The sequence below is a fragment of the Stenella coeruleoalba genome, assembly GCF_951394435.1.
Source record: "Stenella coeruleoalba genome assembly, chromosome: 16".
NCBI classification, from domain to species: domain Eukaryota; kingdom Metazoa; phylum Chordata; class Mammalia; order Artiodactyla; family Delphinidae; genus Stenella; species Stenella coeruleoalba.
The window spans coordinates 24,627,058-24,642,096 of NC_137162.1; the positions used below are offsets into that span (position 1 = coordinate 24,627,058).

General features: G+C 39.1%; 1 protein-coding gene across 1 annotated transcript in view; it reads left to right on the plus strand.

Moving 5' to 3' along the window:
* The window catches only part of CFAP43 (cilia and flagella associated protein 43), a 99,001-nt gene that overhangs the window by 59,597 nt on the left and 24,365 nt on the right, over nt 1–15,039 (plus strand). Inside the window, exons 20-26 of the mRNA XM_079899756.1 lie at nt 2,784–2,909; nt 8,150–8,254; nt 10,436–10,552; nt 11,446–11,673; nt 13,255–13,461; nt 14,390–14,479; nt 14,776–14,856. Of these exons, the coding sequence (XP_079755882.1) occupies nt 2,784–2,909; nt 8,150–8,254; nt 10,436–10,552; nt 11,446–11,673; nt 13,255–13,461; nt 14,390–14,479; nt 14,776–14,856 (954 nt within the window). The remainder of the gene's footprint in view (nt 1–2,783; nt 2,910–8,149; nt 8,255–10,435; nt 10,553–11,445; nt 11,674–13,254; nt 13,462–14,389; nt 14,480–14,775; nt 14,857–15,039) is intronic.

Consider the following 15,039-nt stretch of genomic DNA (forward strand, 5'->3'; position numbering starts at 1 on the left):
AACAAACTCCAAAAATATAATGGCATAGGGATGAGAAGTTTATTTCTTTCCTATATAATAATTCTGGGTAGGTGTTCAGGTCAGCAGCTGCTCTGTTCCATGCAGTCATTCAGAGACCCAAGCTGACAGAGACTCTGCTGTCTCTAGCACATGGCTTCTAAGGTTGCCTTGCTTGATCTCATCCCACTCAGCTGGAACAGGAAAAGAGCACGGAGGCGTGCACTGGGCAGATCTGGAGGTAGCCCTTATTATTAGGTTGCACCACATGAGATTGCTGTTTTATATGGTTCAGCCCAATATACTACAAATATTTTCTGTTTTGTCTCAACTTTTATACTGTGCCTTTTAATTTATTTTTTATATGTATTTTTTATATAAATTTATTTATTTTATTTATTTTGGCTGCGTTGGGTCTTTGTTGCTGTGCGCAGGCTTTCTCTAGTTGCGGCGAGCCGGGGCTGCTCTTCATTGTGGTGCGCAGGCTTCTCATCGCGGTGGTTTCTCTTGTTGTGGAGCACAGGCTCTAGGCGCACAGACTTCAGTAGTTGTGGCAGGCAGGCTCAGTAGCTGTGGCTCACAGGCTCAGTTGCTCCGTGACATGTGGGATCCTCCCGGACCAGGGCTCAAACCCATGTCCCCTGCACTGGCAGGCGGATTCTTAACCACTGCGCCACCAGGGAAGTCCCTATACTGTACCTTTTTAAATGCAAAAGTTTAAAATTATTATCCGAGTGCACTGATCATTTATAGCTTTTGCCTTATGTGCATGATTTTTAAAGGCTTCCAAACCTCACGTGTTTTCTCCTGATACTCCTTTATTTCACCTGTAATTTACTTTTGTGAGTGGATATGAGGTATAGATCTAACTTTATTTTTTCAAGTAAGTAGCACACTTCACCAATGCTTTTTATTGAATATACCATCCTTTTCCCGCTGATCTGCAGTGCCTCCTTCATCAATCCCTGGATTCCCATGAATACGGAATTATTTCTAGACACTCTATGTTCTGATATTGAGCATGGATCTTTTCCTTAGCCAATTCCAAACTATTTTAATTGCTATAGCTTTATAAAATGTTTTTATATCTTGAAAGTAATTCTCCCTTCGCTCTTCACTTTCAGAAAATGTTGGCCTCTTTAGGCACACTTACTTTTTCATCTGAATTTTAAGGTTAGCTTGTTGAGCTCTGTAAAAATCTCTGATTTGATTTTAATTGAGAATAACTGCTTACAGTGTGATTTGGTGAAGAATTTATTTGCCATCTCTGAAATTTAATACATATATATAGTATATATTTATAAAATACATAAATATTATATATTACATATAAATAAATATATATCTTTATTCAAATTTTTAACAAGTTCTTTAGTGAAGTTTTATAGTCTAAAAGTGACTTTGTATACATCTCTTATGAGGTCTTTTGTGAGTGGAATATTTTCTATAACATTTTCTAATTGGATACTACTGGATATGAATGTTACTAATTTTATATGTGACCACCTTGCTGAATTCTCTTTTTTTTTGCTCTGTGCTTTTTCATTATTTTTTTTTTACATCTTTATTGGAGTATAATTGCTTTACAATGGTGTGTTAGTTTCTGCTTTATAACAAAGTGAATCAGTTATATATATATATACATACGTTCCCATATCTCTTCCCTCTTGTGTCTCCCTCCCTCCCACCCTCCCTATCCCACCCCTCCAGGCAGTCACAAAGCACCGAGCTGATCTCCCTTGATCTCCCTGTGCTATGCGGCTGCTTCCCACTAGCTATCTATTTTACATTTGGTAGTATATATAAGTCCATGCCACCCTCTCACTCTTTATAATTGAAATTCCCTATTATAATTTCACTATACCAGTTCAGCAAGCTTGGGAAGAAGAAGTGTAGGAGATCTGACTTCAGCAGGTATTCCATTCTACCTTTTGCTGAGCTCTGTCCTGGGGACCCATGGGGCCATGATGCATCATTCAGATCCAACTGATTTTCATCCTTCAGACTTTACAGTTTCCATGCTATTGAAGAATCCTTTTCTTCCCCCTCTTAATTGCAGTGTTGGATTTATTGATTTATTATACACTTTTTTTCCTCTTAATTTTATGGATTGGGGCAAGAAAGGAAGATTGTAAAGCCCATTCTCAGTCAATTTTGAAACTGAAGTCCTCATTTTTTTCTCTCATGTTGTCTTTGTTTTTTTTTTGTTTATTTGTAAGGACTCTTTATATTTTGAAGATATTAATATTTTGTCATATATGTTGTAACGTGTGCTCTATGTCACTGAATTTTTTTGAAGCTATAAACTTTTAAAGATATTTTTATTACAGAAATGTTCAAATATATATAAAAGTGGAGGGAAAAATAATATAATAAATCTAATCACCAATATTTTTTGCCTCTATACACCATCCACTATCCTCTCCCGTGCTTGTTTTGAAAAAAACCCCAGATGTCATATCATTTCACCTTTAATTATTTAAGTATATGTGTCTAAAAGATAAGAACTCTGAAAATACTTAATAATACTACTACTAGCACAGCTAAATATCAGTAATTCCTTAATATCATTACATATTTTTGTTGTTTTTAGATAAATGAGCTTTTATGGATTAAACCTTAAAATCTAAATAAGCCTATTACCCAATTCTTTATTTGATAGTTACATTTAGATAAACAGAATATCTATTTTTCTTTATTGGTTGCTGTCTCAAGAGACTCGGAAAACCATCCCTTTAAAGTTTAATTCTTTGCTTGTCTCCATCCTTTACTATTGGAAAATTCAGATTCTGGACATGATGGAAGAAAATGAAGCAGTAGATAATATTGCAAAATTAGAGCAACAAGAATTTGGCCTGGATCTTGAAGAACTGGAAAGACTCCACAATGAAAGTGAGGAAGAAGTGGCAAAGGTATGGAAAAATCTGATTTAAGCACCATAAAGATTTAATAAAGAAAGTAAAAAGAAAATAGGAAGGAGAACTTTTCTAGGATAATGCAAATAAAACAAACTTTTTCTAGAGTGATGTGAATACAGCAAATTTAGTGCATACAAATGGAACGAGTCAGAGAATTATTGAATTTGGGAGTCAGGGGAAAGAAGAACATCTAGACCAGCCAGACATCTGATGTTTGTCTCTCCTCCGTGACATTAATGCCAACCATCTTCCACCATATACTTGAACATTTTTAGAGATCTCCTCAGCCACCTCATACCAACTTCAAACATTTTTGGTTTAGTAAGCCCTTTCTTAATTAGAGTTGAAATCTTTCTCCCTGTACTCACTGATTCTTCTACTCTTTGAGCACCATCTCTATAGCCACTGTGAAAGTGGTTAGAGAAGACTAGCAATTACCATGTTTCCTATGTATCTTGTCTAGGCTAACTATCCCAGCTCCTATGATATCATATACTGTAGTTTTAATAGTTTTATTTTTATTGTAATTTTCCTCTAATTTCGTTTTATTTCTGTATGGCACCCACAAAAGAATTTTAATTATTATCTTTCCAGTTTAGAGAAAAGCATAAACTGAAACCTCCACTTTTCTAGGTACTGTACTTCTATTAATTCACCCTTTGCACTGTTTTGTGGCAGTCACAACACATTGCTTACTCATATGGGTTTTATTTTGGGTAAAAGCCTTAAGAGTGTTTTACACAGGATGTTCTTAAGCAACCTCTCTCTCAACCTGCACAGTACATTTTATTCTTTGAGTGTGCAAGTATAAAAACATTTTCCCCACTGAAAAAGAGAATTAAATAAAGCTGGATATAAGGACATTTAAGTGAATTATAGTCGGTTAAACAGCTACCCCAAAAAGAGACTTGTTATTTGACTGATGATTCTAGGAGAGAAATCTCCAATCATGTGGCCCAGGACTCTGTCCTGTTAAACATGTTTATTAATGACTGGAGTGAAGATGTGAAAATGAGGCAGATCTGTCCAAATGGTAAATGACATGAGGCTGAGAATGAGAGGAAATATATTAAATAACAGAATTAATACCAAAAGTACCTCAAGGGACTAACTCAAGGAGATAAAATTCACCTGGATGTTCATTCGCCCATCCATTCATTCATTCTGCAACATTTATTGAACACCTATTACATGCCAGGCACTACTGTAGGTGCTGGGGATACAATGAATAATACAGATAGGTCCTACCCACATGGGGCTACTCTAGTAGAGAACAGAGACCATAAACAAATCTCTATATATTATATGATGGAAACAAACCAGATTCGATAATAGATGTGGGGGATCTACTTCTGTGGTCAGAGAAGACAACTTTAAAGAGGGGACCTTTCAGTTGCAAACTAAGAGAAGAGAGGGAGCTGGCTATACAGAGATCTGAGGAAAGAGAATGTCAGGCAAAGGGAGCAGCAAGAACAAGGGCCCTGAAGCAGAAATTGCTCAGAGTATTCCAGGGCCAGAAAGGCCAGAAAGGCTGTAGCACAGTGGACAGGAGAGGGCCTCACAGAATGAGGTGGGAGAGGTAGGCAGAGGCCAGCTCTGAAGACCTTGTATGTTGTGGTGAAGAATTTGGCTTTTGTTTTTAAACATACAACAGGAAGCTATTAGAAATGATCCCTTTTTCTTATTATAACAGATAGGCACCAATCTAGGGGCTTTTTGAATGTTATTTGATCATCACAGCAATCCAAAAAGGTAGGTTATTGTTTTCCCCACTTAAGGAAACTAAGGCTTAGGTGGTCGAGTCACTTGGCTAGGAGCCCACAACTCGAGTCTGAGCAGGTAAGCAGTCCTGGTCTGCCCACCAGGCTTCTGGCTCATCCTCCTCGGCCCTGGCCTCACAGGCCTGGAAGGCCACCTCCTATTCTGGCACCAGGTCCTCCCAGCCCATTCATCTTGATCACTCTAAAATGAGTTCGGCTTAGGTGCCTGCCCCTATTCTCACCCTCTCATTGCTTTTTTCTCCAAGCTCTTGTCTGACCACTCGGCCCCATGAACCTGCTCCTCTGGACTGTTGACCTACTGACCACTGATGAAGACACTCTGCTCACCTGACCCCCACCCTGTGCCTCTGCCCCAGATGCCCCCATCCCTTGATGCTTATCAAATTCCCGTGCATCCCTCGAGGAGCCTCCTTGATCCTCTGTCGCAGGCTTTGGTACAGAGAAAGGTTCTTCACGTGCTCATTTCCCTCACGTTGTTTAGTTTTCCTGAGCTCCGGGCTTTTGAAGAGATATCAGCCCTAGATTGGGCGTGATAGTAGAACCAGACGGTTCAGGACAGAACAGTGCTAGCAGATGGCACCATAAATCCACCTGGGAGCAGAACACTAACCCCTGGGAAGAGCTAAGGATCCCAGTCCTAAAGGGACCAGGCTACTAGCCCACCCTGGCCAGGATCTCAACAATAGGGCAAAGACCAAAGCCCAGTAATGACCACCTAGACACAGTATTAGCATTATTCTGGAGGGATTGATAAATAGCCTCAAGAGTAGCAAGGGGAGGAATGGAGGAGCCTGGGAATCAGACAGGTTCTGAGAACTAATATGCCAAAACAGCTGTTTAAGAAAAAATAATTTAATACTACAAAGCTACAGTAATCAAGACAATATGGTACTGGCACAAAAACAGAAATATAGATCAATGGAACAGGATAGAAAGCTCAGAGATAAACGCACGCACCTATGGTCAACTAATCTGTGACAAAGGAGGCAAGGATATACAATGGAAAAAAGACAGTCTCTACAATAAGTGGTGCTGGGAAAACTGGACAGCTACATGTAAAAGAATGAAATTAGAACACTCCCTAACACCATACACAAAAATACCCTCAAAATGTATTAGAGACCTAAATGTAAGATCGGACACTGTAAAACTCTTAGAGGAAAACATAGGAAGGACACTCTTTGACATAAATCACACCAAGATCTTTTTTGATCCATCTCCTACAGTAATGGAAATAAAAACAAAAATAAACAAATGGGACCTAATGAAACTTAAAAGCTTTTGCACAGCAAAGGAAACTACAAAGAAGATGAAAAGACAACCCTCAGAACGGGAGAAAATATTTGCCAACGAATCAACAGACAAAGGACTAATCTCCAAAATATGTAAACAGCTCATGCAGCTCAATATTGAGAAAACAAACAACCCAAAGCAAAAATGGGCAGAAGACCTAAACAGACACTTCTCCAAAGAAGACATACAGATGGCCAAGAAGCACATGAGAAGCTGCTCAACATCACTAATTATGAAGGAAATGCAAATCAAAACTACAATGAGGTATCACCTCACACCAGTTAGGATGGGCATCATCAGAAAATCTACAAACAACAAATGCTGGAGAGGGTGTGGAGAAAAGGGAACCCTCTTGCACTGTTGGTGGGAATGTAAATTGATACAGCCACTATGGAGAACAGTATGGAGGTTCCTTAAAAAACTAAAAATAGCATTACCATATGACCCAGCAATCCCACTACTGGGCATATACGCAGAGAAAACCATAATTCAAAAAGACACATGCACCCTAATGTTCATTGCAGCACTATTTACAATAGCCAGGACATGGAAGCAACCTAAATGCCCATCGACAGATGAATGGATAAAGAAGATGTGGTACATATATACAATGGAATATTACTCAGCCATAAAAAGGAACGAAATTGGGGTGGATCTAGAGACTGTCATACAGAGTGAAGTAAGTCAGAAAGAGAAAAACAAATATCGTATATTAATGCATATATGTGGAACCTAGGAAAATGGTACAGATGAACTGGTTTGCAGGGCAGAAATAGAGGCACAGATGTAGAGAACAAATGTATGGACACCAAGGCGGGGTGGTGGTGGTGGTGGTGTGATGAATTGGGAGATTGGGATTGACATGTATACACTAATATGTATAAAATGGATAGCTAATGAGAACCTGCTGTATAAAAAAATAAATAAAATTTTAAAAATCAATGAAATCAAAAGCCGATTCTTTGAAAAGATTGATAAACTGAATAAGCCTATAGCTAAGCTAAGAGAAAAGAGATAGATACAATTACTAATGTTAGGAAGAAAAGAGGGACATCACTACAGATTCCATGGAAATTAAAAAGGAATAAAGGAATTCTATGTTTTTGAAGATTCTATTGTTACATTCTCTAGCTCAGAGATTCTTTCCTCAGCCATGTCCAGTCTACCATTATGTCCAGAGCCCATCAGTTACCTTCTTTATTTCTAAATAAAGAACATTTTTGATCTCTGAAAAAAAAAAAGAAAAAATAATTGAAAACTGTATTAACCATTAACTCAATGGGTAAAATCAAAAATAAATAAAACGCAAATTAAACAAGGTATTTGTTCAGACAATGAATAAAATAAACATGAATAAATGAGTAAATGAATGAATGAATAAATAAATAAGACATTTTCTACTCTGGGAGATATTATTTTCAGCTAGTTTGCTAACGATCTGCCAACAAAGTGAAATGCCAATAAAAGAGGTTCTGTACAACATTGTAAATCAACTATACTTCAGTAAAAAAATTAAAAAAAAAAAAGTTTCTGAAGAGGACCCTAAGGACTAAGGATTGTTGGGTGTCACTTTCATGCCAGCTCTTTTGGCAAACTTTATTAAAATAAGAATACTTAATCACTTAAGGAGGTAAAACTAATTGAGGTAACATATGTTTCTAAATGGCAAAAGGTACATCATACGATCCCCAAGAATAGTGGAACATTCATTTCACAGTGGACATAAACAATAGAAGAATATAGTGCAATAAAACCCCAAGACAGAGGTCACAAAATGCCACTTCAAATATGCATTGACAAGGAGTAAGCCAACATTTACATATTTCAAACTTTTCTAATAAAACAGGAAGACTTGGCACAGTGGGTTTGCTTTACCACCTTGCGCCAACCAGGCAGATCTGTGATGGTGTGTGTGTTAGCTATCCAGCTACCATGGCTGTGCAACTGCCCACACACCTGCCTTGGCTCCTGTGTAGGACCTGCCTGCCTTAGTGGTGTTTGTGTTGATACCCTAGTCCTCAAGGAATGGAACCCTAAGCCTCCAGACTAAACCAAAGACAGGGAAGTATCCCCCTCCAAGTGCATCTGGTTTTTACAATTGAGATTGTTTTTGAGGCCACATTTTCATTCTTACTTTTCCCTTCATTTGTGTTCCTTAAGATAAGAAAGGATGCTGAGATGCAAAACCTAGCCAAGAGATATTTGGCTGAACTTATCAAAGGAGAATGCTGGAATTCGATGGCTGTGAAAGGCCGAGCTCTTAAGGTAACAGATAGAACTTCAGGTACAACACCTTTGCCAATGAAAATTTTCATGGGAAGTCTCATGGCAGAAAATTTTAAAAAGAAAAAGTTTAAGAAGATCCATATATAGGAAAGCATTCGAAGCACACCTTGCTCCTTCTTGTACTGACTCCACCTCGATGTGTCATTTTCCCTTGTCTCGTTCTTTCCTCTCTGCTCAGTCCCCATGTGCTTCTAAGCCAGCATCTCTTAAGCTTTGTTTCAGCACCTCTTTCCCTCTTTCCTCTACGACACCACCTGCATCCGGGTCTCAATATCTGTCTATTCCAAACCGCCACTTCACTCACATTCCACACAGATTGAAAACTAGACATAATATTATTCACATTTCTTTTTTTTATATAAATTTATTTATTTTATTTATTTATTTTTGGCTGCGTTGGGTCTTTGTTGCTGTGCGCGGGCTTTCTTTAGTTGCGGTGAGTGGGGGCTACTCTTCGTTGCGGTGCATGGCTTCTCATTGCAGTGGCTTCTCTTGTTGTGGAGCACGGACTCTAGGCGCACGGGCTTCAGTAGTTGTGGCACGTGGGCTCAGTAGTGTGGCTCACTGGCTCTAGAGCACAGGCTCGGTAGTTGTGGCGCACGGGCTTAGTTGCTCTGCGTATTATTCACATTTCTACCTGTACCTGCCTTCACATTTTCTTTTCCTTTTTTATTTTTTTAAATATTCACAGTGAGAATTTTATGATCTTTTTTTTTTAATTTATTTTTTTATTTTTGGCTGTGTTAGATCTTCGCTCCTGTGTGCGGGCTTTCTCTAGTTGCGGTGAGTGGGGTCTACTCTTTGTTGCAGTGTGTGGGCTTCTCATTGCGGTGGCTTCTCTTGTTGTGGAGCATGGGCTCTAGGCGCACGGGCTTCAGTAGCTGTGGCACGAGGGCTCAGTAGTTGTGGCTCGCAGGCTCTAGAGCGCAGGCTCAGCAGTTGTGGCGCACAGGCTTAGTTGCTGCGCGGTATGTGGGATCTTCCTGGACCAGGAGTCGAACCCATGTCCCCTGCATTGGCAGGTGAGTTCTTAACCACTGCGCCACCAGGGACGCCCCTGCCTTCACATTTTCTAAAGGACTGTTTTTTGTGCCTTTTTATTGAGATTCCTCCCAACACAGTTTCCCTCTTTGTGTAGGGTGACCAAGAGTCCCAGTTTATGCCTGTGGTCCTAGAGTAACTATTAACAGCACCTTCACCTTTTCACTTTCAAATATGCCCCCTGTTTAGATAATGAAGTATTGATCACCCTCCATTTATGTGATTGAGTATTGCTCTAAAACAGGGTTTCTCGAGAACGGCACACTTGGGGCTGGATAATTCTTTGTTGTAGGGGCTGACCTAAGGATTGGAGGATTTTGCAACATCCCTGCCCTCTATCTACCAGGCCCCAGCAGACTCTGCCACCCCAATCAGTGACAATCAAAAAATGTCTCCAGACATTGCCAAATGTCCCTGGGGGGCTGGAGAGGATGGAGACAGTGGCCAGCAAAATCACTTCTGGTTGAGAAGCACTGCTCTAGAAATAAATCGTTCACAAAAGCACAGTATTTTTTATACAAAGTTTACACCAATACTGAAGGCATACATTGTTTTATTTTATTTCTTTTTTTTTAATTGAAGTAGAGTTGATTTACAATGTTGTGACAATCTCTGCTGTACAGCAAGGTGACTCAGTTATACACATATAGACATTCTTTTTTTATATTCTTTTCCATCATGGTTTATCACAGGATATTGAGTTATGTTCCCTGTGCTATACATTAGGACCTTGTTGTTTATCTACATTTATTCTAAATGTAATAGTTTGCATCTACCAACCCCAAACTCCCAGTCCATCCCTCTCCCTCCCTCCTTCCTCTTGGCCACCACAAGTCTGTTGTCTATGTCTACAAAATAGGTAAGTTCATTTGTGCCATATTTTAGATTCCACATATAAGGGGTATCATATGGTATTTGTCTTTCTCCTTCTGACTTACTTCACTTAGTGTGATAATCTCTACATTGTTTTATTTTAAAGAAAGCTTCCATGGGCCATTTCACTCATGCATGATAACCTATGGATTAATTTTGTTGAGAGAAAACATGCCCCACTCTGCCCCAGAGACACACAATTGTTCTAAAAATGGATTTATTTCATTTTGCTCTTTTTTTCCCAAGTGCTTTCACATCCCATGTGTGGTTGAGAACTTCCCAATGAAAGAACGCACAGATGAAGAGTTGAAAGAATTGAAGAGAGTTGTGCAGCAAAAAGAGATTGAAGCAGAGTGTCTTAAAGTACAATTTTAAATATATATGTGTTTATATAAGTGACGTGTTTTCTTTCAGGATTTCCTTCATACAGATTTGAGTTGGAATACTACTTAAAATACGTTTAGATATTGTTTGTGTTTATATTTATATTCCTTGTTTATGTGTAGGAATATATTCTAATGAATATAGGAGCCTATATCCACGTAAGGAGCCTATATCCTAACAACATTGGCTATCCCTGAAATATGATGATATACTTTTAAAATTGAGATTTGGGATTTTGTTCTTGTCCTGGTCAGAAGTTCTTCATCCACACATACTCTTTTTACCCCCTCTTATCACTGAGGATTGTGTTTTAAGATAGTTGGCCAAGGATGAAGTAGAATCTGTTTTGGTGGGATTTATTGTTTTCCTAAAGCAATCCTAGCTTTTTTTTTTTCCAGCAATCTCTGTCAAACCACTTAAAAACACTGCCCAATTGGTGTAGTTTCATTTTGGCCAGAACTTTGCATCCATTCTTTTTCTAAAACTAAAATGAAGTCATGCTTAATTCTTTTTACATACACATACCAGTCCTATGTGAATAAGTTCCTTTGTAAAATGTGAAGAGAAAGTATATTTTTTAATGCTTAAGTACCAAGAAAGACTCAAAATATTTACGAGAAGCGGTCATCCCGACAGAAAAATATGAATATTACACACTATCAAGAAGAATTTTTACTCTTATGATTTATCTACAGTCTATCAATTTCTGAGGCTTTCTCTTCAGCAGGTTCAGGACATCACTTTAAATTCAGTTGTTGGCAAGACAATTAACATCTTAAAATGATTATTGAAATAATTAAGTTGTCCCAAAATTGCCCTTTAGAGAATTCTTCTTATTGCATAACTTTCATTTCATCTTTTTCTATATTTAGCTACAGAAGGAAATTGTAGAGTTTCAGTCTGCAATTACGTTGGTTAAAAAGCATCATGAAGAGGAGGATGAAGAAGAGGAAGAAGATGGGACAGCAAAAGATACCAACTTGCCCAATTACCTGCTTGGTAGTCTGAGTACTGATTTTAGGGTACCTACCTCTTTGTTGTCAAGCCAACTGGAACTTCATTCCAGAGAGGAGAAAATCAACCAAATTATATTACTGAAAGTGGGTGAATTTTTTCTTTACCCTTGAAAATCTCTAAAACTTTCCATGAGGTGTCTTGCAAAGGCTCAAATTGAAATCCAATGCCAATCAAATGATGTCTTTAAAGTACACAGAGAAATATCCACATGGCTAGCATCCATGTTCTTTAAACAGAGCTCGTGGACAAGAGTTGTTTTCATCCATTTGGAGTGGGTTCTGTGACACCAGGTTTTCTAAAGAGCACCCTCCACTGGCTAACACCGCAAACCATTTTTCAACTTAGATCTTCGGGAAACTCAAAGATAAAAGAAATCCTTGAATGCCACCTTCTAGGTAACCCAGATGTCAATTAGGACCTCCTTGTAAGATCAAGATGTGAATGCTTATCTATCTCCTTAATCTAGGAAAATACAATTTCCTCTCTAAGATTTCTATAAGTGCTGGGGCTCAGGGATAAGGTATGGTGTCCTTCAGCCTCTAAGCTCCTACTCCTTGCTTTCCACCAAACAAGTCAGTTTCAGAACACACCTGTACATGCCACGCCTACTGAAGGTTTTCGAAAACTCAGTAACTGAGATTGCACCAATGCAGACGGTTTGAAATTTAATGTTTGGCCATTCCTATTCCTGAAGATCCTTCAGTCATGTCTGCAATTTGAGTTCTAGCCTCCTGCTGGGTTACTCTGCTCTCCCTTCCTATCTTTTTCTCTTCTTTGTCTCCTCCAATACCTAAAATTCCTGTGCATTTATACTGAGAACTGTTGAGTTATCCCTTTTGTTGCTTAGCTTCTGCTGACCTATGCCCTCAGTGTCTCACCTTCCTGCTGCTTTAGTAAGGTGTTTTCCTACACGAAAGTAATTTCAGCCTGAGAGAAATTCTGGTGCCAGCCGTTAAGATCATTTTCTACCCTGCTTTAATGGTTTCATCTTCAGTAGGATAGATAGACTGAAGTCTGACGGTAAAGTCAAGTCTACTTTTAGTTTGACCCATCATTCTACTCATCAGCAGAGCTAGGGGCAATCCAGTTGGACCCACATCCACCTTAGTAAATGGCTGATCCAGCTGGGCAGCTTGGGTTCTCTTTCTACCTGAAAATGACCTGTCCATACAGAGTAAGAATATTGTGTGTAGTTGTGCTTCTCTGGAAGATTCTCCAGACCTCTATAGGCCATCTTTTCCTCACCTCCTCTCCTCAAACCTGGTTCCAAAGAAAAGATATTTCCCAAGTTTAATACTGAATATTTCTTTTAAAATATTTTTATGATGGATTTTTTTAAGAACATACACAAAAGTAGAGAGAATAGCCCAAAGAGCCTCCAAGTAGCCATTACCCACTTATCAATATACCTGCACACTGAATTGCATCGCACATTTCTGGAAGTATGTTGTAGTATAACGGTTATGCTGTTGCTTAACCTTACCCATGGTGGGATGCCACTATAGATTACTGAACCAAGACGTGACTTAATATAAACAGTATTTTAGAAAGATTACTTTGCTTATAATTTGTAAAGTGATTTTGGAGGGAAAGTAAAGCTGTGGGACCATGTTGCCAGGAAAGGTATAATACATGGTGTGTTTATAATAACATTGATATTTTAGGATATTATTTACAAGGTAAAAACTGCTTTCAATAATGAGTTTGATGCGGCATATAAACAAAAAGAGATTGAAATTGCACGTGTGAAGGAAAAAAATGTAAGAATTCAAGAAATCGTTTTGGATCTGGAGTTGGAAGAAACAGTCTGGCAACCAGAATTTGAGGACTGTGAGAAGCCAGAGAGAACCCTCATTGTGGAAAGTACTGAGGTACGATTATCCGTACATCATCTCTTCCCTTCTTTCTCATGACGTTTTCCAGGCTCTTATTTATTCTTCTTGTTTTTGCTACCAGAAGCAACCGTATAAGGTAGCATTCTTGGTTACAAGTAACAAAAACAGTTAACACAGCCCCAGCAATAATGGGGATTTCTTCTATGAATGCCATAGAGTCCAGAGAAGATTTGGACACCAAGCCTAGAAAGAAGCAGGAACCACACACTGGAACCTTGTGGAGAGTCCAGAAGTGCTCTTTCTTCATCTCTTGACTCACTTCTCTCTGCATTTCAGCTGCCTCTAGCAGTTTCTATGTTATATCGCCTATGCTCAAGAGAGCAATTTGTCCAAACTATAATCTCTTAGCCCTAGTTCTGGATTCGCCTGGGAAGGGGCTTCTTGGTCCAACTTGGGTCCAGCACCTGTACCCATGGAGGCTGGGTCACATAATGGGAATGAGGCTGATGGAGCTCCAGTAATTATCTAGCCATTAGAGTAGTATGGGTCCCAGAGAAAGGGGCTCACTGGACAGCCTTCTTAAAAGGTGTTTGGCACAAATGCAGTTACAAATAAATGCTTAAAGAAGACAATTCAAATATAATCATATTTCATTTATAAAAAGTAACTCAAAGAGAACACCCTTGCTCACATGAAACCATCTTGATTACTTTGGGGCAAAAGATAATAGTGTTGCTTAGAAGTAATAACAAACACTCATATAGTCCCTGTTAACAGTAACCATCTATTTTTCTCACTCTCTCATTTTGGACCTCATCTTCATTCCAAGATAGGAAATTGGTTGCAAAATCTGGATAGTCCCTCTATCTCCTTAATCCCTTCTAACCTCCTCCCGGTGTGTGGAAAGAAAGTATGGCTTGAATTTTGTAAGAATAACAGCAGGAAACCACATTTTCTCTTTCAGATTACAGCTCAGAGACATATTAAACCACAGCAAAAAGTCAAAACAGAATTGCTTGTGACCCGTGAAATGGAGCGATTGCTTCTGTCACAGGTATGCGGTTTTTTTAAATGGTACCTAAGACCCTTTTCCTTTTAGGGATATTTGTTCCTAATTTGGTTGAATAGTCTTGTACTCCACCATAGAAACACATCAAGGCATTTGTTGTGGTCAGAGGTCACTGGAATCTCAGTGGCCTCCTCTTCTCCCCTCCATGCATGCCACTGCCCACCCTCCCCAATCCTAAATGCAGTCATTCTAACATTGGGGACAGGAGGGCTGTCCCCAGTGCCACTGGAGTGTCAGACCTCTGTCTCAGTGACCCTCTCTGACCTTGGCTTTTTCCCAAGGGCTCCACCACAAGACGCCGAGCCCTCATGGACATGATGGGAGGAGTTCTGGAAGTCAAGAAGGAAGACATTTTGAGAATGGTGAGATTCCTGGTCATCCTTATGGAAGGTGGAATGGGATGGAAAGAGCTACTTAAATGTGACCATTTTTTCCCATGTGAACCTGAGTCGTAGAAATTCTACAGTGACAAATATACCACCCCCCAGTACCTTATAAACTTACCACATCAGGCAAAGAAGAAGAAGTTTGAAACACCAGGCTTG